Consider the following 25,400-nt stretch of genomic DNA (forward strand, 5'->3'; position numbering starts at 1 on the left):
TCCCTTGATTGCAGCGGGATGGCGCCACAAGCGCGTTATATAGTTAATTGGGTCTTATATTCTAGCGGATAAAGGCCACTATTTTTGTCCTACTCATCCTTACCGTACTACTTTAATTCTTACGAGAATTAACATTATGTATTAACACGCCTCATAAGTCCCTTATAGTTCCTGCAGAATCTGAAAATTTAATAAAAAAAAAATTAAATTAATAAAAATTGACGGAGAAATTACTAAAAATTTCCAATAAAATTTTAATTTATCCTGAAATAAATTTAAATTAAGACCCACATTTGTTATTATTATTATCATTATTATAATACACAACAGAACAGAGCGATCACAATTCTTTTCTTTTTTAATTATGTGGTCTCATCTTAATTAATTATTTAATTAATATTTCCTCCTAATTAAATGGCCCGTGTTTATTTCATTTTAATCCTTGATTTTATTTGCATTTAACAGGACCATATATTTAAGTTAATTTGCATTGTTAAATACCTAATATACAAGGCAATATAGTTTTGTCTTCTAATTTCCTTTTTTTTTGTTTAATTGACATTAATTTAATAATTAATATCTATAATAGCTGTGTATTTATCGGCAACTATTTTGTTAAAATATAACTTAAAAATTATCATAGTGTGTGTTTTCCCCTGTAGATAATTAATGTCTACTTTAATTAATTAATTAATTAATCTAATTAGGTTTCCTTGTTTTTAATTAAATCTAATTTATAGGGAAATTTGAATTCATTTCACTTGTTACAGCCAACACACCAATTAATTTATAATGAAACATAATAATTAGTTTTTAATTTTAAACTAAATGATCCCAATAATTAATAATAAAATAGGGCATTTTTTTAATTAGGGTAGATTATAATTTAATCTAAATTATCCCATTAATTAATTAACTAATTAATAATAAAATAGGGCATTTTTTTAAATTAGGGTAGATTATAATTTAATCTAAATGATCCCATTAATTAATTAACTAATTAATAATAAAATAGGCCTTTTTTAATTAGAGTAGTTTTAATTTTAAACTAAATGATCCCATTAATTAATAATAAAATTAATTAATAATAAAATAGGCCTTTTTTTAATTAGGGTAGTTTTAATTTTAAACTAAATGATTCCATTAATTAATTAACTAATTAATAATAAAATAGGGCTTATTTAATTAGGGTAGATTATTATTTAAACTAAATGATCCCATTAATTAATTAACTAATTAATAATAAAATAGGCCTTTTTTAATTAGGGTAGTTTTAATTTTAAACTAAATGATCCCAATAATTAATTAATTAATAATAAAATAGGCCTTTTTTAATTAGGGTAGTTTTAATTTTAAACTAAATGATCCCATTAATTAATAATAAAATTAAATAGGGTATTTTTAATTATGGGATTAATATATATACAAAAACATTAATTTAATTTAATTAAAGATTTTAACTAATTAAGGTATTTTAAAACTGTTCACCTTTTTTTTTTAATGTAATGTTTACTTAAAAAGTTGAAAGTTAAAACACAAAAGGAGATTTTTAAAACAAACAAATAAACACAGGAAAGAAAAAAACAACAAAACAAAACAAAAACAAATTAGTGTTGATTAATAATTAGGCACCTTTTTTTTATAAATAATTAATTAATTAATATTTCTTTTCCCGACTAAAATAAAATAATGATACTAATTACTTATAGAGACATAACATTTCATACTTACTTAAGTTTATAATTAACGTTTATTAATTAAAAAAAATGACGAAAATAATAATAATAATAATAATAATTAAAATAAACTTGAAAAAAAAATATGAAATAATTCCTAAAATAAAAGGAAAAGGAAAAGGAAAAAAATGCTTAATTAAATTTCTTTTCTTATCATGTCATATACACACACTTAATTAATTAACTATTTAGGGGGGGGGGAACAATTCTTTTTTTGACTTTTAAACGTATCTTTATCTATACACAGTGAGTTTTACAATATTACTTAGTAAAAAAAATAACGTTGACCAAAAAGCCAGGACCCGGCCCTTCTCAGATTCATTCATCTATTTTTTTTTTTTGCATCTAAATATTAATTAATTAATAATAATAATGACTCTAATTACTTTTTGTTTAATTTTAATCTGGATTTATTCTTTTTGGAGAATTATTCTTGTTTAATGTTTTTTTTTTCTTGAATTTAAAAAATAAATTTAAATTGACTGCGTCCCTTTTTTATGTCTTTTTTTATAACTTTGATATATTTTTTATTTTTTTTTTCCATTTTTTTCTGTTTGTTTAAAGAAGCTTTGTTGTTGTTGTTATTATTTATTTATTTATTTATAATAACTCAGTGCTCTTCGTAAGGTTTAAGTTCTTTAATCTGTTTTATCAAATAGGCTTTTTCATCATTAAACTGTTCGTCATCGGAACGATCAGTATGAAATTTTGTTAGAAAATCGACAAATTTATCTTTGTTTCTTAACAATATGTCTAAGATTGGTTTTGGCTTGTTCGGATTGGCCACAAACACCTGTAATTAATTTCGTGGTTAATTAGTTTATTAAAGGAAAAGTATAGCTTAAAATAATGGCCTTTTTCTAAATATAACAGGAATCAAATATTAAAATAATAAATAAATGAACTCTTATTACAATATGATAATTAGCGTTTAATTAGGCTTAAAAATAATTAAGGACTACTTTGCCATCCACCATTGACGCCTTGCCTCTCTCTCAGCTTGTTAGAATTCAACCAATCAGGTAAGGGTAAGGGGTTCTGGCTAGCAGACGACATTATTTATGGCGGATTGGGCAGTAGTCTTATTAGTTATTACAAAAATAATCAGGGACTACTGTGCCATCCGCCATTGAACCCCTTGCCACTCTCTCAGCTTCTTAGAATTCAACCAATCAGGCAGGGGTAAAGGGTTCTGGCTAGCAGACGACATTAAAGCAAAGGCGGATTGGGCAGTAGTCTTATTAGTTATTACAAAAATAATCAAGGACTACTGCGCCATCCGCCATTGAACCCCTTGCCTCTCTCTCAGCTTGTTAGAATTCAACCAATCAGGTAAGGGTAAGGGGTTCTGGCTAGCAGACGACATGAAAGCAATGGCGGATTGGGCAGTAGTCCTTCATATTTTGTAATAAGAGATCATATTTTCCCTTCTATAATTAGAAACAGGCCCTTCTCTTAAGGTATAATGTTATGTTACCTGAACTTTTCCTTTAACTTATTATAAAGAAAGATTAATTAATAAATATTTACCTTAAAAACGTGGAAGGCTTCAAATTGTATATTGCGACTCTTTTCACGCAACATGTGCATCATCAATTTTAAATTATCAGGATTTGATATATAACGTGTCATTATTGTGAAATTGTGCCGATCCAATAAAAGTTCCCCTAAAAGCTATCATAAAACTCAATTTAATTCAAGTTTTTCTTTATTTTTTAGATAAAAATGATTTACTTTCAATGATTGACGTCTTGTAACGTAATTTTCAGAACTGAGTAATTGTTGGTAATGCTCAAAAACTTTATCATAATTATTTTCTAAGAATTCAGCGCACAGAATTTTGTGTCTCGTGAGAAGCTCCTGATAGTTAAAATTAAATTTATTTTTAATTTTGTTTTTCCCGTTTATTATTACAATTATTTTCAATTAAACCTTAAAGGTAGAGAAGGCATCTGATGCAATATCAAAAGTTGATACTTCAACATATTTGAAAAAGTTGTAAAAGGCATCGGAATATAACATAATCTTAGCCAAGGCCTCATTTCTCGCACATTCTCTCAACATTGTGCCACAATTTAAAGCTATCTCTTGTTTTTCATACCTTGAAAATCAAATTAACCCTTTTAGGTTAAAGGTTAAATGACGGGGGGGGGGGTAAACATACCCAGACATGAGGGTGAAGAGAATTTCTGGTTTTGTGCAAATATATTCAACAGTCGGAGATCTAGTGCCAATTTGTCGCCGTAAAATATTGTTAAATATTTGGGCAACATCTTTCTTTCCCTCAAAATCAATTTTTTGCAAATTTTGAATGAGTAATAATAGCAAATGCGTGTTGTACAGTTCCTGAGCCAATTGGGCAACCACAATATCGGTTTGAGGCTCTTGGTCACAAGTTCCATAAAGCATATTTTTCATTAGAACTAAGTTCTTCGATACATCTTCCTGAGCCTGTATTGTTTTTTAACATTATTAGCTCAATTTCAGCTCAAACTTTTTGAGTTTAATACTTTTTCCGCTTTCTTGTCCCCTCTTTCTAAAGCTTGAACAGCTTCCTTCAGAGCTTTAACAAGCTCATAAGGACTTTTTTGCGATTTCCCAAAAAGGGGCATTGCTTTATGAAAAAATCCAGGGGTATAACGTAAAATAAATCTCCCCAAAAGGTAGGGATTTCCTAAAAATATCATTTTGAGGTTAAAATTGGTAATTACGCTTCGTAATTAAGGATTTGTAATCATTTAACACCCCTACCTAATGAGGTTTTCGTTGATTAATATAAAATTAGTTACTGATTGATAGTTGCACACATAGTTTTACAGTTCAACCATGGAATTTCAAGCCAAGTCTTAGTGACAAACTAGATAAATGATCATATTGCCCGACTTTTATAAACTTTTAACGATTTATTACAAATGTTTTGAGTTTAATCATTCAAATTACTTATATAAGGGGTAAATTAACTGAGAAATTTCGTAAAAAAGGCTTACAAAGGCCTAAATTAGGATAAAATTGTTAAGCCTATTTTTCAACGACGTAGTTACGGTTTATTTACTAGTTCTCAATTTCTAAATTTAGGCCTAAATTTACAGTAAATAGGAAACTTTTAAAATAGACTTACAGTTTTCCTTAACGTGTTATCACGGTTTCAATGTTGTTAATTTAATTTAAACTATTCATTAATTAATAATTAATTTCCGATATAGGCCATCCGAATAAGCTCTACTTTCGAACACGGTCAACTTCAAAGAAAAGTCTATTCACTACACTACAATATAGGTCTAAAGAAAATGTAATAAGGAATAGAAAGGCTACCTTTTTTAAAGTGATGAATCGCTAAATCATCGTACGGTTCACTTTCTATTCCCTATTTAATTTCCCTTAGCAAGACTAGCGTAAGCGTAGTATTCGCTTGTTGAAGGGGCAGTCGATAAATTCATAAAAAGGGGCGGTTAAGGGCTAGTTCATTTTAGAGTTTAATCCACTTTTATGGATTATTCCATTTATAGGTTATCCCCTTACAAGAGCCACGGTAGGGAAAAATTATTATAGGGGTTGAAAACCACGTGGGATGAATGGTCCAATCACAGCCCATTTTTCCATTATAATAGTTTAGGCCTATTTATATTCCGGTTGAGAGACATTCAGTCGGTTTGAACTTTTGAAGTGTGCTTTTAGTGTCGGTTTTCTTCAAAAATTAGGTAAGTCATAATTTTTTACAGCGCTTATTTGCGAAAGAATGTTTTGCCGTTTTCTTTATGTCTGTTTAAATTTATCTACGGATGTAAATTCGAGTGACAAGTTAGGCCTAACGCGTGAGTGTACTATAGCCTTCCGAAAGGCTAGCGGAGCGGTTACCGGGAAGCTCAAGATGAGATAAATTTGACCTACTTATTCTCGATAATGATGGATAAACATATAGACCTCTTAGGCCTATTTTAAAGTTTTTACTCCTTTGCGGCCAATAAATTTGACCCTTAAGTAGGCCTAGTCGTGAGAGGGGAACGGTTTTTCGACGGTGCCGTACAGACTGAGGAATTGAGAGATAAATATTTTGTTGGGTGTGTTCCCATATTTTTTTCCCGAACTTTTGTGGAGGTTGTTTTGAAGAAAGTAACTAAAAGTTTCCTTGGCTTCATTCGAAGTTTCTCCTCGGTTGAAACTGAAAGTATAGTTGAGCTTTCCGATAAAAATAAGTTCTAAAGGACTTTAATCAAAATCGCGGCTAAAACTAAGTCTATAATCTAAAAATCCCCAAGTTTTCTTCGGTTGAATAAAAAGCCAAGGCTTGCAGAAAGAAATATCAATATTAAAATAAACCTTTATGAATATGAACATGGATTTGATAAACCTACCAATAGAAATTCAAGAATACATTCTATCATTTTTGGATACGTCAAGTTTAATACAATGCAGTAAAGTTTGCGCATTATGGAATACATTATCCCAGGGATGTTGGCAACATTGTTGCCTTCGCGAAATAAGTGCCGAAGTCTTAGTTGAAATATTAGGAACGTGTCAACCGCTAAAACACCTATTGAGACTAAAAGGCGCGTTTATGTGGGAAAATCTATTTCTTCGTTGGAATCATTATAACGCCATCACTAAAACTCCACACCAAACATTTGGATTACCTTTTCGAAACACTAATGCGAGTAATAGGTGCGTTATTAGACTTTCCGGCGATTTTTTAATTATAGCTCCAACAGTTGAAAATGTTAGAGTTTATAAAGTTCATATCTATGAAAACGGTAAATGCGTCGGTATCATCGCGAAACATAAAAACCCTATTCAAGATATCGCCCTAATTGATGTCCAAAGGACGGGACCTTACAATGTTAAGGGATCCTATAAACTATCAGAATTTGACGTGGTTATAAGTGTATCTTTGGATCGCGCGTTACAACTCAGTGAAATTAACTGTCACGGCCGCAAACCATTGACAATTTGGGAAAAACGAATTTCAAATTCGGATTGTTTAGACGCTGTAATTAAAGTTTTTGGGAATACTTTTGTATTAGTGACGCAAGATCGCGTAATTCACGTTTATTCCGTTTCTAAAAGCCACTCTAGATTAGGCGGAGTGATAGTTACCGATATCGCGCAGATTTCTTGCCCAATTTTGTTAACAAACATTAGTATTTGGAAAGAAAAAATTACCTGTTTATGGTGGAATTTACCGGGAGTTCATTTAATGATGTGGGACGTCAATGCGTCAAATTGGAGTGAGAATAAATACATTGAGAATATTCTCTGCGGTCCAAATATTCAATCCTATCGTAATTTAGTATTTGGAGTTGGCGCCCAATTAACGATATTGAAGAATGGTCAATTTTATCATAAATACGATCTCTGGGAAACTTTGGGTCAAAATAAAGTTCCAGTTGAAAAAATCTCCACAGTTTGTTTGAAACGCAATTTGTTCGTTATTGGGACCCAATCGGGAGAGGTTTACGTCTTTTTAATTAACCATGACAGACAACTTAAAGATTTAAAGAACGCCACTCCCGTTAATAGGATTAAAGTAGTTCCTAATATTTTTCCCTACGCCCAACATGAAATACGTCATTTGGATGTTAGTTTCGATGGGAGCGGGTTACAAATTGCTGTGCAAACTAGCTTTGAAGTTCACGTTATCAGATGGTTTCCATTTGATAAAAGTATAATTGGCAAACCAAAGAACGTCACGGAGTTACCGTGTTTGTATAATAAAACCGAAATTAATGAATCCGGGGACATGAGTGATCCTGATTATTGGTTTTATGATTCAGATTAAATTAAATTGTTATGTAATTAGACGCGGTGTATTTATAGAAACAAGGGGGTGATTAGCCCCTCGGAACGGACTAATATTGCGAAAGAATATAGGGTGTAGATTCGAACGGAATTCTGGGAATATTTCTGGCTATTCAATAGAAAAAACTCCCCAGAAAAAAATCCCCCCAAATTTTGAGAATTTTTGTGACGTGAGACATAAGTTTATTTTTAAACCCTTTCATCAGTTGGGGGGGGGGGGAACTAAAGATCCAGTTCGAACTTGAATTATACCATCAGAAATTTAGGAATTTATTCTTGTAATCCTAAGAATAATAGAATATAGTTGTAACTTAAACTATAACTAACATTTGTTGTTGTTAAGTAGTAAATAAAGGCAGCGTAAATTTTTGATACTGTTATTATGCAAATTCAAGTTTTGTATATTGTAAATATATATCGATATAGTACGTTTTAAATAAAATTTTATGCTTTGTCAATTTCGTTCGTACGTTTTGTTTGTTATTATAGTTAAATTAAATTAGCCCCCAAATTTGCGTGTAAACTTCATTAAAATGTAATTCGATCTGTTTTTCTAAACCAACCTAAAAATAGAATTTTCATGGTGATAAGATTTTTTCAGTCAGTTAGGAAGTGCGGAGTTTTAGTACACTTTTCTTTCATTCTTTTTTTAACTGGGAGAAGGATTTGCTGGCACTTTTATTACTTTAGGCTCGATGCCACAAAAAAGTATTTTTCTAATTTCCTACTAAACCCCCAAGGTGCATTTTCTGGGTTTTTAAACTTCACTACAGATAATTTTCGAATGACATCCGTAGAAATAATTCAAAAGGGGGAAATTCACTAACGAAATCGACCGTTTTTCAAAGAAATACGCGTGAAATTAGATAGAGACATAGAGGTGCATTGATTTGATAGAGTTGAAGTTATAGTCGAGGGGCTAATCACTGTCAGGACTTTAGTAGTACATCCGTGTACACTTAAGCCGCGTTTACACGAGACACTTCGGAACCGTTTTCAACGTTTTGGAAAGGCCTAACACTTTTTTAAAAATAATATTTGCATTTTCTCGTGAAAGATCTCTGGTTTTGACAGCGTAATATTATTTTTTGTACATTCTAAAACGTTTTCAAAGTGTCTCGTGTAAACGCGGCTTCAGTGACCGGCCCCTCGTTTATAGTAGTTCGCAAAATTCTTAGTGAATTACCCCCTTGATAAAGGAATATAATATTGATAATTTTCAATGTTAATTAAAAGGTTTTACATTAAATAATAAACGACAATGACGATTAGCAAACCTACGAAAGAGGATGTTTACGAAATTTTAGACATTAGGAGCAAACGACACGAAGATGCTAATTGGTTATCGAAATTTATGAAAGACATCTCAAACGCATCAGCCGCTAAACAATTGACAGTCGGTGGTGTTTCGGGATGGTAAATCAATTTAATTATCAACACCTTGTCAGTTATAATATAAACTTGGCCTAACTCCTATCTTATATATTTCTTGGAAAAAAAAAAAAAAAGGTGCGCTGGTTTCGCTTTCTCAAAGGTTGGCAAGGTTGCCGCGACAGCTATTGGTGGTAGTTTACTTTTGGTTCAGGTAGAAAGCCCCTTTTTACTAATTTATCAACTTACGTCTAGTAATTTTGACATTGACTGTTGTCAAATTTGTAATTAACACCATGTTGGTGGTGGCGTACGTGGTTTATTTTTAGATCGCTCAGCATCAAGGCTATATCAAAGTCAACTGGACTCGAGTGAATAAAGACGTAGAGAAAGCGAAACGTAAAATAGAAAAAGAAGCCAAAGCCAAGATTCCCTTAATCTTAGAAGAGGTAAAAAATAAAAAAAAAAAACCACGTTGGGTTGCTTTGGTCTTCGTATCGTTAACTTTCAGGAATTTGTCTCTCGAAGCTAGAGAGATTTCACTAATCATTAATTTCAACGCTTGCAAACACTTCCTTACATTGTCCTTGCATTACAACTTAAGTCTTAAGTCTAATTAATGTCAATTTTACGTCTATTTTCGACTCATTTCATTATCTAATGTCAATTTTACGTCTACCGTCAACTCATTTCATTATCTAATGTCAATTTTACGTCTACTGTCAACTCATTTCATTATCTAATGTCAATTTTACGTCTACTGTCAACTCATTTCATTATCTAATGTCAATTTTACGTCTATTTTCGACTCATTTCATTATCTAATGTCAATTTTACGTCTACCGTCAACTCATTTCATTATCTAATGTCAATTTTACGTCTACTGTCAACTCATTTCATTATCTAATGTCAATTTTACGTCTACTGTCAACTCATTTCATTATCTAATGTCAATTTTACGTCTATTTTCGACTCATTTCATTATCTAATGTCAATTTTACGTCTATTTTCGACTCATTTCATCATCTAATGTTAATTATACGTCTACTGTCAACTCATTTCATTATCTAATGTCAATTTTACGTCTATTTTCAACTCATTTCATTATCTAATGTCAATTTTACGTCTATTTTCGACTCATTTCATTATCTAATGTCAATTTTACGTCTATTTTTAACTCATTTCAGAGTCAAAGTTTTATTCAAAACAATATTTACCTGGCTGGAGGTTTCGCAGGTGGATTTCTTTTAGGTTTAGCGTCTTCGTGACTAGTATCCAAAGATTACAAATAAGTTTTCCCATGAATTATGTGACCCATCCCACCATGAGTCATGTATACATGTATTTTGAAAAAGAAAGAAAATAAGATCTAAAGAAAAATAAAAATAAACAAAATTTAAATAAATAAATTAAATAAAAATAAAACAAACACTACAAATAGTTGCAGTTGCTCTCGTGATAAACAAACTGCAACTGAAACTAACTAACAAAAAAAAACGCATTGTAGAAACTAATTTAGATTAAAAAAGGAACTTAGTTTTTATAGTGCACTAATTAATAATTACTAATTAGATTTTTTTCAGCAATGTTAATTAAATTCAATGATTGTTTGTTTTTTTTTTAATCAATGCAACACAATTTGACATAATGCCAAATGCTAAATAGTATTTATGTAAATTCATGTGTGTGTACGTGTGTAATGTTAATCGTGTTTCAAAATGTTAATAAATAAATATGTTTTAGAAACAAATTCAAATTGGTTTTTTTTTTTTCAAATTTATTTTCTTTCTCTCTCTCTAGGAGTGAAAAAATGGGGGAGGGGCTTGTTTGTTTGTTTGTTTGTTTGTTGATTGGTTGGGGGTTCTTAAATATTACATAAATTAATTTACAAATGAAGTGAATTAAGTTTTAACGCTTTCGCAATTAAAAAGAAATTAATTAATTCAAATCATACAAATAATAATAATAAAAAAATTAGAAACAGACCGTTGTTTTGTTTTGTTTACTTATTTTACTTACGTAACGTGAAAACCGGGAAAATGTTTTTTTTTTTGTTTTCTTTAATTAAATTTGAGATCTGAGATCAATTAAACGTACGTACCCCTAAACAAAAATTAATTATACTTAATGTACAAATTAACTAATTAATTAATTTAAAAAAAAATTCGAACAATCTGTACATTAAATTTGCAATACTGACAAAAAAAGGGGTTTGTTTGTTTGTTGTTAATGAGCAAAATTAAACTTAAGGGCCAGACTTAAATTCATAATTAATTTCTGTACATAAATAAGCTTATAATGAGGACCAGGTAGTTATATTTTTATACAATGTACATTTTATGGATAGGCAATTAAATGGGGTTTTTTTCCTTGAAATTTTAAGGGTTTTGGGTTGAATTTCCATGATTTTTAAAGGTTTATGGTTGAATTTCCATGGATTTTAAAGGGTTTTGGGTTGAATTGAATTTCCATGATTTTTAAGGGTTTTGGGTTGAATTTCCATGATTTTTAAGGGTTTTGGGTTGAATTTCCACGATTTTGAAGGGTTTTGGGTTGAATTTGCATGATTTTAAAGGGTTTGGGGTTGAATTTCCACGATTTTTAAGGGTTTTGGGTTGAATTTGCATGATTTTTAAGGGTTTGGGGTTGAATTTCCATGATTTTTAAGGGTTTTGGGGTTGAATTATCATGATTTTTAAGGGTTTGGGGTTGAATTTCCATGGATTTTAAAGGGTTTTGGGTTGAATTGAATTTCCACGACTTTCAAGGGTTTTGGGTTGAATTTGCATGATTTTAAAGGGTTTTGGGTTGAATTTCCATGAATTTTAAGGGTTTGGGATTGAATTTCCATGGATTTTAAAGGGTTTTGGGTTGAATTTCCATGATTTTTAAGGGTTTTGGGGTTGAATTTCCATGAATTTTAAGGGTTTGGGGTCGAATCTCATGAAATTTCAGGTTATCAGTTTAATTTCCACAAAATTTCAATTAGGGGACAGCTTAATAAAGAGTGGTTATTTTGACTGAGTGTTTATGGTTTTTTTTTTCGAGTTGATGTTACAGTAGAAAAAAGTCGATAGAAAACTGATATATTTTATCACATAATTAAATGTTTATGCATTAATTATTATTATTATATTAAGGTCCTGTTTTGTTTGTTTTTTTAATTTGTTTAAGTATCACTTTCTTCATGATTATTTAAACTGGCAGTGTTTGATGTTTAAAGTGACAGTGACGTCTTGTTGATTTATGTGTTTTTAAATTAATTAATTAATGTTCGTTAAAATCAACGTAAATAATGTTTTAAATTAATTAATTTCGGCTTATTAACTAAATTAAAATTAAAATTAAGGCTTAGAAAATTGCATAGAATCAATTAATAGATCCTTATATATCTTTTGCTGCTGTATTTGTCTGTCTGTCTGTTTTCCGCACGCAACACTGAGGGGAATTTTTTCTAAATTAAAAACACACTTCGTTTGTATTATTTATAGAATAAATTATTTCATACGAATCATATTTAATTCATATGACCTCGTTTATCGCTAAGCCTAACCGAATTAATTAATTAATTAATTACAGACCCCAAAAAATTGGAAAACTCTTGTTACTATTTAAATATCACTTCCATTTTTCTGATTAGATTTCAAACTCTGCATTCTGTACAAGGATATTTTTTTAGGGATTATTTAATCGGGAAAAGGTAATGTAAGGTTAGGTTAGGTTAATATTAGGCTACTTTTTAAACTTTACACAGACATGTACATTAAATTATTTAAATTAAATTTATTTTTAGGGTTCGGGCACAATCATCACCGTTATCGTTCAGCTTGTAACTTATTTTTTCAAAGTTAAAAAAAAAAAAGAACACGCTAAAGGAAAATTATTATAACACGATAAAAAACGAATTTAATTTAAATTAAATTCCCAAGCGTTTTTAATTCCAAAAAAAGTATCAGTTCTTTGGCCCCGAGATTTTTTTTCTTTTTAAATAATTAAATATTTAATTAAAGAAAATTATTAAAAAAAGAAAAAAAATTACGCTTGTATTTCGTTTATTTAATGTGAATTATAATTAATTAATTATAAAATTAAAACGGTAATTAAATAAAAAAATTACCGTGAGAAATAAATCTCATACATTGGCAGTGTTGTTGTTACTAGAATCTTCCGTATTTGCCATTATGTTTAAATACCGTGTCCATTTCTTATTTGCGTTTCACCGATCGATTAAACAGTTCTTAATTTCATATTTAATATATATAAAAACGATATAGAATGAAAGATTAATTATTTGGCAACTATGTTTCGAAACATTAGTGTCATGAAGCTGATATTGATGACGGAGGTTGACTCTGTTTTGATAATTTTTGGAAGAAACTTAACTTTACTAATTGAAAAACTTAAAAACCACAATAAAAGTGCAGTGTGTTAAATTAAATAACATGCAAATGTGTTTAAAACCGACAAAAACCTTGCACCATGCTTTGTGCTAAGCCTACTTTCGAGTTCAAAGCCCTAAGCCTACTTTCGAGTTCAAAGCCCTAAGCCTACTTTTGTGTTCAAAGCCCTAAGCCTACTTTTGTGTTCAAAGCCCTAAGCCTACTTTCAAATGTGTACAAAACCCACAAAAACCTCGCACCATGTTTTGTGCTAAGCCTACTTTTGTGTTCAAAGCCCTAAGCCTACTTTCAAATGTGTACAAAACCCACAAAAACCTTGCACCATGTTTCCTGCTGAGCCTACTTTTGTGTTCAAAGCCCTAAGCCTACTTTCAATTGTGTACAAAACCGACAAAAACCTTGCACCATGCTTTGTGCTGAGCCTACTTTCAAGTTCAAAGCCCTAAGCCTACTTTCAAATGTGTATAAAACGGACAAAAACCTTGCACCATGCTTTGTGCTGAGCCTACTTTCGAGTTCAATGCCCTAAGCCTACTTTCAAATGTGTACAAAACCGACAAAAACCTCGCACCATGTTTTGTGCTGAGCCTACTTTTGTGTTCAAAACCCTAAGCCTACTTTCAAATGTGTACAAAACCGACAAAAACCTTGCACCATGTTTTGTGCTGAGCCTACTTTCGAGTTCAATGCCCTAAGCCTACTTTCAAATGTGTACAAAACCGACAACAACCTTGCACCATGCTTTGTGTTAAGCCTACTTTTGTGTTCATAGCCCTAAGCCTACTTTCAAATTTGTACAAAACCGACAAAAACCTTGCACCATGTTTCCTGCTGAGCCTACTTTTGTGTTCAAAGCCCTAAGCCTACTTTCAAATTTGTACAAAACCGACAAAAACCTCGCACCATGTTTTGTGCTGAGCCTACTTTTGTGTTCAAAGCCCTAAGCCTAATTTCAAATGTGTACAAAACCCGCAAAAACCTTGCACCATGCTTTGTGCTGAGACTACTTTTGTGTTCAAAGCCCTAAGCCTACTTTCAAATGTGTTTAAAACCGACAAAAACCTTGCACCATGCTTTGTGCTAAGCCTACTTTTGTGTTCAAAGCCCTAAGCCTACTTTCGACTTCAAAACCCTAAGCCTATTATTCATACAATGCAATGCAAGCAACTACATATCAGTGCATACAATTCCATATGAAACAAAATAAAATTAAACTTACGGGATGAAGGATGAAGTTATCATAAACATCCATTAGATCTTCCATGGTATATTCCTCAAGAACGACGAATTCGTCTAATTTGTAACTTATTTTTCGCGAACAATCCAAGCAATGAACAACGTACTTCTTATCGACTTCTTTCACCAACAACAAATTGAACACTTCAACCTTAGAAACGAAAAAAAATGAAGAACACGAAATAAGGCTTAGTGACTAAGCAAAATTTGAAAGTTTGCTAACCCTAACCAAGTATAAGTGAAGAACACGAAATAAGGCTTAGTGACTAAGCAAAATTTGAAAGTTTTCTAACCCTAACCAAGTATAAGTGAAGAACACGAAATAAGGCTTAGTGACTAAGCAAAATTTGAAAGTTTGCTAACCCTAACTAAGTATAAAAAATCTAAACACAAATAAATTGAAACGGAGAATAATTAAAGAATTAAACATATTAGGCTTAATGGTTCGGCAAATTCGAAGAAACTTACTTCGCAATTGGTGCAATAATGCGCGGCTTCATTCTTGCCTCTTCCATGCCACCTGACTTCTTTACCCAAGGACTTAACGTATTCCATAATTAACTGACATTGCCGTAACGTTCTCAGTAGACAATACCTGAAGAAAATGATTAAATATAACAATATAATTAAAATCAAACATAATTAGAACAATTAAAACCTTAACAGAAGTGGATAGATAACATTGACTTACTTTATCTGTTCAAAGAGCGCCTGCTCGGTAACCTGTATATTTCTCGCCAAGTTCCAAGTCAAATTTATCATAGGAACAATGGACTTGAATGTCTGCAACTTATTCCATTCGTACCGTTCAACGGCAAGTTGGTACTGTTTGGCAGTCAAGGGACCAACATTCCAAGCGATATTGTTGCACCAACCCTGTTCGAAGATGGACCAAATCATTACCTCCTCCTCCTCCCAGACGTAAATATCCCCAATTGGTAACTAATTAAGACCCAAAAATCTGAACTTACAACAGCTTGTACCCAATGGACTGTTCCCGCATTGACCCAGACTAGATCACCGGGTCGTTGTAGGAACCTATACACCGGAATGTTTTCAACATAGAGATCGTCCAAAATGGGCCACCATGATCCATGAAGAAAATTTAAGTTGTTTCTAACAAGACAATTGCCCAAATAAACCCTTAAGTACTTGAATTCAAAGGGTCAAAAACACCAAAGTACTTCAAAGAAAAGAAGAAGAAGAAGAAACACGCAAGTACTTACTTCTCACAAAGTTGATGTACCATTCCCCAATAAGGTTCAGGTACGGCGAACCATTCACAGTCACCAGGTCCAATATTGATATTAACGGAACAAAAGTTATTATTCTCTTGATGTCCCGGTGTCCTCGAACCAGGAACTTTCATGTACAATTGAACAGTATTCATTCCCAAAATGGTATGTCCCACGTGACTCAACGCGTTACTGGCGGATACGACTCTGACGAAAGATGGTAGCTTAACCAACTCTTGAAGTTGAGGTCGCCATTTCTTTTCGTCGGATAAATCCACGTTAGTTCCGAATTTAATCGTTTTAAATAAATTATTTTTCTTGGATTTCTTCGTTTTGCTGCAAATTACTCGTGATGTTAATTCTTGGTGAACAAAATAGGTAGGCTGGACTTACCCAGCAATCAACGATGAGTTGGAATCACTATCAGATTCGCGTTGAATTCCCTGCGACTTTTCGCTTTCCTCTTTCAGAGACTCCTGGAAAGATGACGCTTGGTACTGGGCGTATCGCGCTATTGACGTATGAGATCTGTGACTTTCGCATCGCCAAACCATTCTTCGCCTTTCCGTGTCCCAATTTTCATCGGACGTTTGCATAAGTTGCGTCCTTACTTCGATGGTGTGATCAGGATTGGCTTCGACCAACGTCTTTGTTGAGAACAAACCCAGATCCAATTTGAGCACGCTCGCTAATCCCCTGATGACCGCGATGGGTTGAGCGAAGCAAAATTCTTGAAGTTGAGGTGAGAACGCGTCCTTTTTGTTCTCGAGCTGAAGGTAAAGGATATACGTTCAAGAGGAAACCGTCTAGCCTCGGTGGTCTTTGTCAAGAGAAACTTACAAAAACACTGGGTGTCGGTGGTAGAAGTTTGTCCTTGCTTATCGGAGGGTATGGTGGATCCGGTGGTAATGGTGGGGGACATTTTTCGGACATGAGGCTAGTGTTATAAACGGGTTTTTTTCCCGTGGCAACCTTAAAGGCCGCCAGAAGTTGAGACGAACTCATGTTTATCGACAATGAGGCGGGACTTAGTAAGTTTTCGATTTCGCTCCGTTCTTCAGTGGTTAAATTCATACAAACGGAGCTTTTGGACTCTAAAAGACTGCAATAGGGACTGTCCCCGGTTCGTTTATGATCGGGTGACGATTTGGAAGAATACGGATGAACCCTCGTTGGCCTTTCCCCCGTTGAAACCCTTCCATCTATGCTTATTCTTTCGTATTTCTTTTCCTAAAAGACGCGCCAAGACTTGAGTGTCAACAAAGTCCTCAAAGCGACGCGACAAGTAAACATTTTGGGAAGCGACCGCGCTAAATAATTCAAGGTGCATCGCGACAAGTAAACATTTTGTGGAACTATCACGCTAAGCCATTCAAGGTGCATCGCGACAAGTAAACATTTTGTAGAGCGGTCGCGCTAAATCATTCAAGGTACATCGCGACAAGTTACAAGAAAAGGTAGACTTACCTTCTTAATTACATCGTGACTAGTATTTCCTTCTCCATTTTTCCCTCCTTCCTTCTTTTGTTGAGCATTTTCGGCGGCCATGATGTCACCCGCGAACTGGGCCAATAAGTCTTCGGCTATTGACTTGGCCGTGCCTTTTTTGGACAGTAGCGTTTGAAGATCGTGTTCGTTATAAGGACTAACTGCCGAATTCAACTCCTGAACGAAAACGATGCTCATGGTTACTACGACCCGTAAAAGAGAACCTCGAGTACTTACTTGCGCTTTTTCCCTAGAAATAGCGGCTCTCATATCCACGTTCGGACTGGGTGTAGCGGGGAACGTTTGAGGAGAAGGCACTGTGGTATTGGTCAAGGGTTGACCAGTTACGTTTCCAGTTGGATGTGACGTCGCGACCGCCGCGATTGCAGTTGTACCTGAACTAACACCGGTTGTTGTTACCGCGGTTGAAGATGGACTAATTACCGACGGCGGCATATTTTTAACTAAACTATCTTGAGGACATAATCCATTTCCGACTGAACCGGGAGATGAAACTCGCTGTTGATTCTCAACTTTAATCTGTACGCCAGCAATGGCCATATTGGTATCACTTAAGTCTTGACTCTGAGGTAGCGAACTCGAAACTACTTGAGGTGTTGGTTGTTGAGCCAATCGCGGTTGACCCAACTGAGCCTGTTGTTGTTGTTGGCGCTGCAATAACGCGAGTTTCTGTTGATGCTGATGTTGAACCATTAAACGATGCCGGTGTTGCAACTGTTGCATTAAGGCTCGTTGTTGAGCCGATAAATTCGCCTGGTTTTGTTGCAAGTAACTTAACAATTGCCCTTCTTGCTGATTAAGGTAATAGGGTGGGGGAGGACCACCGGGTTGCGAAGGCGGAGGAACAACCGACTGTCCCGCGAGTGGACCACCGGGGGAAATTTGAGCAGGTCCATTTGAAGACGCGCCTTCATCGGCGGGAACCACACTTCGTGGTACACCCGTCGCTGCCTTCATGCGTTTAACCGCGTTACCTTGTTGAGTTACATCACCGCTTGCTTGGGCTGAATTTCCCGCGCTTTGACCCTGAATACCCATCCCCGATACGTTAGATCATCACCGGGGCTTAGTTAAGACTTAATTACACTTACCGTCATAGCGAAATTAGGTTGTTGAGCTCCGAGGAAGGCTTGCTTCTGGGTGTTATTGTATGTCGGGCCAACTTGATTGGCGTTTCTACTTTGTTGCGCTACGCTATTCTGTTTTGATTGCATTTCTTGCGAGATTGGAATATCCCAAGCATCTTCGATACAAGGCAACTGAGGAGGTCTGAAGCGTTCAAAACGCGGTTAAAACATATCACCAAAAACCTTCCGCAAATAACTTGGTTACTTTTGCAAAACTGGATGCGGAGCGTTGGCTAATTGATTCTCGAGAAATTTGACCCTCGCTAACAAATTGGGATTAGCTAAACCACGTCCCCTCGTGGCGTTGACGTAACACTTCAAGGCGTCTTGTAATTGGTTACAATTCTCGTAAAGAATACCTAAATTGGTCCAAGCCGGAGTGTGACTCTTATCTAATTGCACGGCGCAAATGTACGCTTGCAACGCGTCCATAGGTTGACTCTGTTGCTGGTACAACACCCCTATGGAGCACCAAGTATCGGCATTGGCTTCAGCCTTGTCAACCGAACTTCGATAAGAAATAAAGGCATCGTGAACTTTCCCAATACTGGCGAAACAACGGCCCAAGAAGTATAAACTCTGACCGCTAGTAGGGTCAGCGTCAATTGACTTTTGAAGACAATGGAGCGCGTAAGCTTGTCGTTGAGGCTTTTCAACCAAACCTTCTACCGTATGATGCATCCAACCTACGTTTTATATTTTATTTTTAAATACCAGCATAGGGGACCATCCTTTTGGGGACAAAAGGTAGTAACAATTTCTTTACGGACCTAATTGCCTCAAGGTTTCGGCTTTAACCCACTGAGGCAGATCTTTCTGCTCCAATAATTGCTCATAAGCTTCTTTCGCGGCTTTGTGTTTATTCTGTTAAGCGTTTTAGAAAAAGAAAACAACTACCTAAGTATTGTTGTAAACAATCACATTGTCTAATTTTAACAATTACTTGAATTTCGTAGAGATGAGCGATATGAAATCTAACTGTAATATAATATATATATTCAATTTTAATTGGGGTATATTAATTAATTAGTATACGGTGTTAATTATTAACAATTAAATTAAACACGTACTTTCCGATTTGTGGAAGGTACTTTTACCGGAGTCGATTAATGATAAATGAAAATGCTGTCAAATAATAACACATTTTGCGAAATAAATAATAACTAATAGATTTAATTGGCTTAATTTTAATTAATAATTAGCTTAATGCAATAATAATAATAATAATATCGTTCAAATAAATGAAAATGCTGGCAAATAATAACACATATTTGGGAAATAAATAAACAATAACTCATAGATTTTATTGGCTTAATTTTAATTAATAATTAGCTTATTGTAATAATAATAGTAATATCGTTCAAATAAAACATAATTAAACTTTTACAATAAAATATTTAAAATAAATAAATCCGAATCCGAATTGCTAACCTCATAATTAAAATCAACCTTAAAGTAAATAATTTTAAAATTAACTTACTTTTAATGCGGATTCATGATCAGAAAGGACTTTTAACATCAAACCAAGCCTATAATGAACTTCATTGGCCCTTTTGAAATTTGGATCTACGTACAAAAGTTGTCGAAAAGTTCGAATAGACCTTAAAAGAAAACAACAAAGAAAAACAAACCATTATTACCAAATTAAATGTAAACATAAATAAAAATTCACAAACAAATTAATTAATTAATTAATTAATTAAACCTACACGCAAACTGAAAAAAAAACCCCTTCAATCAAAACTGTACACAATTGGTTTGAATTTACAACTGTTTTCTTTAAATTTAAAATCCACCACCATATAATCCTCTTTCACCGGAAGTATGACAAATGCATCATCACGCAAGAGATAATAATAAAGGCATAAAGAGTTAGTAAAGAGGCCGTGAAACTACTTACGGTGAAGCGGCTCAAAAAAATTGGGGGGAAAAACATTCAAAACTTTTTTAAGAGTCGATACTTAAACGTAAGTTAAAAATGAAACCAAACCGACACAGACGGACGGTATTTAAATATTTTTATCTAAGTATTGCTTCGTTTTTTGCCAATAAATAATTGAATATCTTCTAAATGAAATTGACGAAAGTTCAAGATTCTCCCCTACTTATGAAAAGCAACGTAAAAGTAACTAGGACTATACCGGGTAAATCCCAATTGGGTTTTACAGTTGCAATCTACGTCACCAACAAAATTTGCATATAGTTGACTTTTATTCTAGAATATACCAAATAACCGTTTATTTAAATGGAGTTTGGCTAGCGTTCAAAAGTTTTTGGATAAAGAGACATGGGGTTTTTATGGCGCAAGCATATGTAAATTATATTTTATACAATTTAGGCTTAGAATTGACGATAAGTTCTAGGTCAAGGTTTCCGTTTCAGGAAGTTAAAAGCCACTGCCTTCTACATCTATCAAGGCCTCTATTGCGATAATTCTGATTACAAAAATTTACATTTTAGTAGGCCAGTTTCCCCCTAGAGGCGTCGTTTCTACGACTTTTATAGGCGCGAAATGACGTCACTTTTCAAAATAGACCTCGTCAACGAAAAATAATATTAGCATGCACTGGCCTTAATAGATACAAGAGGCAATGGAAAAACACGTTTTTTCAGATGCTATTTAAATAAAAGTAAAAGTATTTTAATCATTCAAGATAACAGTTTGAAACACTAAGCCTATTTTTGATCTAAAAATATTATAATATAATATATTTTATCTTGAAATTGTACCAAATGCAAAGCTAGGTTACACTTTCTCTAATAAAAAAAAAACCCAAAGATATATCTGTCTACTCTTATTTCAAGGTAAAATATTACTCACTTCGAAATATGTTACGGAATTTTTCTAAAAGTGTTTTATTTTTTTTATTATTTCAAGGTACAAGCTGAAATTTTCTAACAAAAACCGAATACTTTCTTTTACTTCCTACGCAAATGGGGCCTACATAAGTTTCCGCAAAACTCTTATACATAGCAAAACATAAAACACTATATAGTGTATGTACACAAAGTGTTTCCTTAAGCCTTGGTTAATAATTCTACTTTTCTTTGCCCAAAAAAAAAGAAACTAAATTACTCTGCCAGTATAAATTTAATGGTTTATTTATGGTAAATACACACCATTTAAGGGCGGATTTTTTCGATTACAGCAGAGACTGCGTAGTCGCTAAAACTTTAATCATGTACATATATTAATTTAATTGGTGTTGACTCAAACTGTACTGATAAATAAATAAATAAAAGAAACAAAAACTAGGCCTAAAAAATAAAACAATGCACACCTTTATCAAAGCAAACCCACCCCTTATAATACTTCCTGTGGTGTGAGTAATTTCAAATTTATGATACTACATACTAGGCATGAGGCAAATATTTTACTCCTCAGGTATTTTAATATAAATTTTCTTTTTATAATTATTACTAGGGGCCTAGGAGTATTGATACAATTTACACCAGTAGGCGAGGCTATAATTAGTACTGCACCTTGCACGCAAAGTAGCCTGGTCTCCTGCAGTGCAAATGGTATAAATCCTCCATAGTCTGGAAACTATGTATAAGCGCTAAATGTACAATAGAAAAGTTGAATAATCTATTATTACAGATGCAGGAAAAACCGGTTTTCAAGGAATTATGATTCCGGCATAAGGGTTTTTTATCTAGATGGAGTACACACACATTTTTTCCAAGTAAAAATTGTTTTGCATCAAATTACATTCGTAGAAATATAAGAAAATTGAGAGAACCTTTTGTTATTGGTCGTAGGAAATAACTTGAGCATATACCCGCTCCTAGGCCTATTTGGTTGGCGTCATGGATGACTTATATACACAGTACACACCAAAAAATTATTACTATTAAATCTCCTCCTATACTGTTCTTGGTAAGCTCTAGCCCTATCTCTCTCTACACACAAGAGGGGATTTCGAGGAAGATACAATAAAAGGATTTCAAGTTGAATGAACGTAAGGTGTATTGTGGTTTTCAGAAATTTTTGGGTCCGGTTGATTTTGATTTATTTTTGTTATGTACACCACACACCCCATTTAAGTTACTCAGCCATGAAGATATTATATTTTTTAACCGTTTATGGAATGATATACCGCCAAACAACTGGTCATGGTATTAATTACTTGGGTCTAGAACAAACAGAACAGACAGACAGACAGAGAAAGAGTAATTTAAGTTTGAAAGTAACCTAACGAATTAACGTGTTTTCAGTCAAAGGGTCAGGATTTTGACCAACTTTGCAATTGCACAACTGGTGGAATTTAAAAGATACGTGGAGGGTATGATATACCAACTCATAATCTATCCAATAGTACCAATTACGTGGGTCTAGATCAACCACAGCCCGAGTAATCCAAGTTTGAAAGTAACCCACGAATTCCAAATGTTTTCATAGAAAGGGTCAGGATACTGACCAACTTTGGAATTGGACAAATCTGGTGGAATTTAAGAGATGCAGGGAAAATGCTTCGCGGGTATGATAGACCAACTCATAACCTATCCAACGGTACTAATTACGTGGGTCTAGGTCAACCAGAGCCAGAGCAATCCAAGTTTGAAAGTAATCCAACGAATAGAGTAATATCGGTAGAGAGGGGGAGTGAACTGTGTATCCCCTTCGTTGGAGGCAACTTTGTATTAGAGAATACTATTTGCCTTCGGAAGGGGGGGATATCACTAAGGTAAGAGATAGAGGGTTATGACGTTGCCATATATGTGAAAGATATTACTCTATTCAAAGTTCTTCATCGAAAAGGTCCTAAATTTTGACCCAACTTTGGAAGGTAAGAACTCTGGCAGTTTAAACGCGAACGGAAAACCCTTAAAGGGTATGATAGACCAACTCATCCTCTTCCCATCAATACCAAATACTTTGACATAAATCAATCAGGGAGTTAAGAAAAAGTAACCCTTAAAAAAATTCACGTGGGCAAGTTAAACAAGTTGTTTGTCCCTAAACCGAACCCCATCAATGGTATCCAATATGGTATACAAACACATTGAACCAAACCAAAAATGATACCTTAGATTACGGGGATGATATGATACAGTCACGCGTCACAGGAGGTGCAAATTGCAAAAAGTAGGGCGGGAAACAGGCTAGGAAGAACGAAGAAATCTTCTAAATTCACCACGCACCACCCCAGTGTGTGTCTCCTGGGTCTGCCAGTCAGCCATCCAGAAGAGGCCCCGCAGTTAAATTCCAGGCCGGATGTCAGTCATTTACCGTAACCAAGAAGATATCACACAAAGTTCACACCCATCCTTTCCCCCCTAACCCTACCAAAGGCATTTAATTCTTTCACAGAATGACCTAGTGTGGTCTAAAACAATACCGTTTCACTGACCTCTGCAAGGGATGACTGAGGATAATAAAAATGAATTGTGTTTATGGTAGACCTCGTTTTAAAAGCGATTTCCTGTACATATGCACAGGACAGTGGTGTGTGTTTAAAAAATTTTAATGAGAAATAAAATTAATATATATTTTCAAATCCTTCCGTTAACTCTTTTAACTAAGAGAGAGAGAAAGGATACGTTCAAATTTGGGACTTACATCCGGGATATTATTATTATTATTATTATTAGAATCTACACCTACATGATCTCAGGGATGTGTATTTAATTAACTAAATAATTATTAAAATAGAAATCATTTCCTTTCATTATACGATTGTTCAGATTAAGTAACTATAAAAAAGCGAAAAATGAGATTAGGCTTAGCAAAGACGAAATTAGGCTTAGCGAAAAATGAGATTAGGCTTAGCAATTCTAGAATAGTATTAGGCGTTACGTAACTAACAAAAAATATCTAAAAATACCTGAAATAATTAAAATAGGCCATTGACACTAGGCCGTTTACCATTAGTCTATTCGGACCCCTTTTTCCAAGAGGGCGTGTCATTTTCAAGTCTAGTAATACGTGCTTAATTGTAATTTATACAAGTCACGCCCCCTTCCTTTCAAAAAAAATTATGAATGAAATACGCAACGTTGCATAAAAGAAAAATCAAGTAAAAGCAAAATAAATTTGCTTCTTTATTTTTTATAGACGATTAAACTTTCTAAACAGGAAATGCGGCGTATTTCGAGTAAGGCGGGCTTTCTTTATATTAAGATACCACGTATTTATTTCGTAATTAATTAATTAAACACGCGTGTTACGTTAATTAAATTAATCAGGTATAGAAGGTCAAATTTCGAGATTAAATTTTTTAAGGAAGTAAAATTTAAATATCGCAATTAAACCTTGAATAAGTTATGTTGTAAGAAGTATTGCAACTACAACTTCGACGAATGATACCACAAACGTTTGTCCATAAGCTCATAAGATATGTTCACCATAAGTTTGACACTGGTTACAAACTGGAGCTTGTCATGAAGTGAATGAAGTAGGTCATAGATTCGAGGTAAAGCGACATCTGATGAGTGAGGCGCTGTCAAAGGCTTAGTACTGTACTGTTGACTAAATTAACCACCGAGAGTAGGACTACAATTCTCGCTTGTCGTTCTGCTATAGAACTAGCTCGAGCTGTCTCTAGCATTACGAAGTATAGGTAGTGTCATACTTATGGAACATATCTTATAATCTTACGGTTTGTCACAATAACTTGTGAACTCATCACAATACGGTCGTGATCTTAATATCAACTAACGTTAGGTTTTGCTTTCTTTAAAAATAAAAAATCATTCTGAAAACAGTAACACACATGGTAGTCAGGAAAACTTCACGAAACCCCCAAAGCGGATTTCCGGTGTGACGGGGGTGTTATAGTATAGTAAAACTAGACTATATGCCGTGACACGACGAGATACATTCCAAAAGAACTACACGTCCTTTGTTTATTGTATGTCGTCTGATTTTGTTTTAGAGTTAGGCTTAAAAAACTAAGCCTTACCATATACACACCGAAACTAAAGTGGCATTGAAATTCTTAGCGGAGTTAAAAAACAAAACAAGAAACATTTTTAGGATTCTAGATTCAA

The 25,400-nt window shown here is 33.7% G+C and overlaps 4 protein-coding genes across 5 annotated transcripts in view; 2 read left to right on the forward strand and 2 right to left on the reverse strand.

The window, feature by feature from the left end:
- Positions 1-234: 234 nt before the first annotated feature.
- On the reverse strand, positions 235-5,019 carry Mo25 (calcium binding protein Mo25). Of its 2 annotated transcripts, XM_089837683.1 has the most exons (8): positions 4,855-5,018; positions 4,488-4,593; positions 4,247-4,410; positions 3,901-4,187; positions 3,669-3,837; positions 3,471-3,596; positions 3,267-3,410; positions 235-2,529 (listed from the first exon to the last, which is right to left on the reverse strand). In XM_089837683.1, exons 3-8 carry the CDS (start codon positions 4,346-4,348, stop codon positions 2,347-2,349), a joined length of 1,011 nt encoding a protein of 336 aa, XP_089693809.1. In that variant the 5' UTR covers positions 4,349-4,410; positions 4,488-4,593; positions 4,855-5,018; the 3' UTR covers positions 235-2,346. The 2 variants fall into 2 exon arrangements, with proteins under 2 accessions (XP_089693809.1, XP_089693810.1); XM_089837684.1 differs by lacking the exon at positions 4,488-4,593 and having other exon boundaries at positions 4,855-5,019.
- Positions 5,020-5,285: 266 nt separating this feature from the next.
- Positions 5,286-10,650, forward strand: LOC149676629 (FUN14 domain-containing protein 1-like). The gene is made up of 5 exons (XM_089837686.1): positions 5,286-5,434; positions 8,766-8,945; positions 9,039-9,114; positions 9,230-9,349; positions 10,088-10,650. The coding sequence occupies exons 2-5, from the start codon at positions 8,791-8,793 to the stop codon at positions 10,166-10,168; spliced, it is 432 nt and encodes a 143-aa protein (XP_089693812.1). The 5' UTR covers positions 5,286-5,434; positions 8,766-8,790; the 3' UTR covers positions 10,169-10,650.
- LOC149676630 (uncharacterized) lies at positions 5,441-7,985 on the forward strand. Its single transcript, XM_089837681.1, has one exon. It carries the CDS (start codon positions 6,058-6,060, stop codon positions 7,507-7,509), a length of 1,452 nt encoding a protein of 483 aa, XP_089693807.1. The 5' UTR covers positions 5,441-6,057; the 3' UTR covers positions 7,510-7,985.
- A 111-nt stretch (positions 10,651-10,761) lies between the features above and the next one.
- The window catches only part of Utx (Utx histone demethylase), a 48,081-nt gene continuing 33,442 nt past the window's right edge, over positions 10,762-25,400 (reverse strand). Inside the window, exons 6-21 of the mRNA XM_089837679.1 lie at positions 19,888-20,008; positions 19,478-19,532; positions 19,351-19,385; positions 19,178-19,271; positions 18,613-19,093; positions 18,372-18,549; positions 17,497-18,306; positions 17,239-17,436; positions 16,612-17,001; positions 16,165-16,541; positions 15,763-16,107; positions 15,508-15,652; positions 15,228-15,412; positions 15,005-15,131; positions 14,520-14,687; positions 10,762-13,252 (exon numbers count right to left, since the gene is read on the reverse strand). Of these exons, the coding sequence (XP_089693805.1) occupies positions 13,220-13,252; positions 14,520-14,687; positions 15,005-15,131; positions 15,228-15,412; positions 15,508-15,652; positions 15,763-16,107; positions 16,165-16,541; positions 16,612-17,001; positions 17,239-17,436; positions 17,497-18,306; positions 18,372-18,549; positions 18,613-19,093; positions 19,178-19,271; positions 19,351-19,385; positions 19,478-19,532; positions 19,888-20,008 (3,742 nt within the window). The 3' untranslated portion in view covers positions 10,762-13,219. The remainder of the gene's footprint in view (positions 13,253-14,519; positions 14,688-15,004; positions 15,132-15,227; positions 15,413-15,507; positions 15,653-15,762; positions 16,108-16,164; positions 16,542-16,611; positions 17,002-17,238; positions 17,437-17,496; positions 18,307-18,371; positions 18,550-18,612; positions 19,094-19,177; positions 19,272-19,350; positions 19,386-19,477; positions 19,533-19,887; positions 20,009-25,400) is intronic.

Source organism: Phalangium opilio, unplaced genomic scaffold (genome assembly GCF_054372755.1).
Source record: "Phalangium opilio isolate 3A_F unplaced genomic scaffold, DU_Popi_V2 ptg000045l_1, whole genome shotgun sequence".
NCBI classification, from domain to species: Eukaryota; Metazoa; Arthropoda; class Arachnida; order Opiliones; family Phalangiidae; genus Phalangium; species Phalangium opilio.

What these genes read in the sequence shown, in the direction of transcription:
- Mo25 (XM_089837684.1), bottom strand. Translation starts at nt 4,348, where the DNA reads ATGCCCCTTTTTGGGAAATCGCAAAAAAGTCCTTATGAGCTTGTTAAA. An exon ending in GGGACAAGAAAGCGGAAAAA is followed by an intron (nt 4,188 to 4,246) that starts GTATTAAACTCA and finishes AAAACAATACAG; the next exon opens with GCTCAGGAAGATGTATCGAA. An exon ending in CAAGACGTCAATCATTGAAA is followed by an intron (nt 3,411 to 3,470) that starts GTAAATCATTTT and finishes GTTTTATGATAG; the next exon opens with CTTTTAGGGGAACTTTTATT.
- LOC149676630 (XM_089837681.1), top strand. Translation starts at nt 6,058, where the DNA reads ATGAATATGAACATGGATTTGATAAACCTACCAATAGAAATTCAAGAA.
- LOC149676629 (XM_089837686.1), top strand. Translation starts at nt 8,791, where the DNA reads ATGACGATTAGCAAACCTACGAAAGAGGATGTTTACGAAATTTTAGAC. An exon ending in GTCGGTGGTGTTTCGGGATG is followed by an intron (nt 8,946 to 9,038) that starts GTAAATCAATTT and finishes AAAAAAAAAAAG; the next exon opens with GTGCGCTGGTTTCGCTTTCT. An exon ending in GTAGTTTACTTTTGGTTCAG is followed by an intron (nt 9,115 to 9,229) that starts GTAGAAAGCCCC and finishes GTTTATTTTTAG; the next exon opens with ATCGCTCAGCATCAAGGCTA.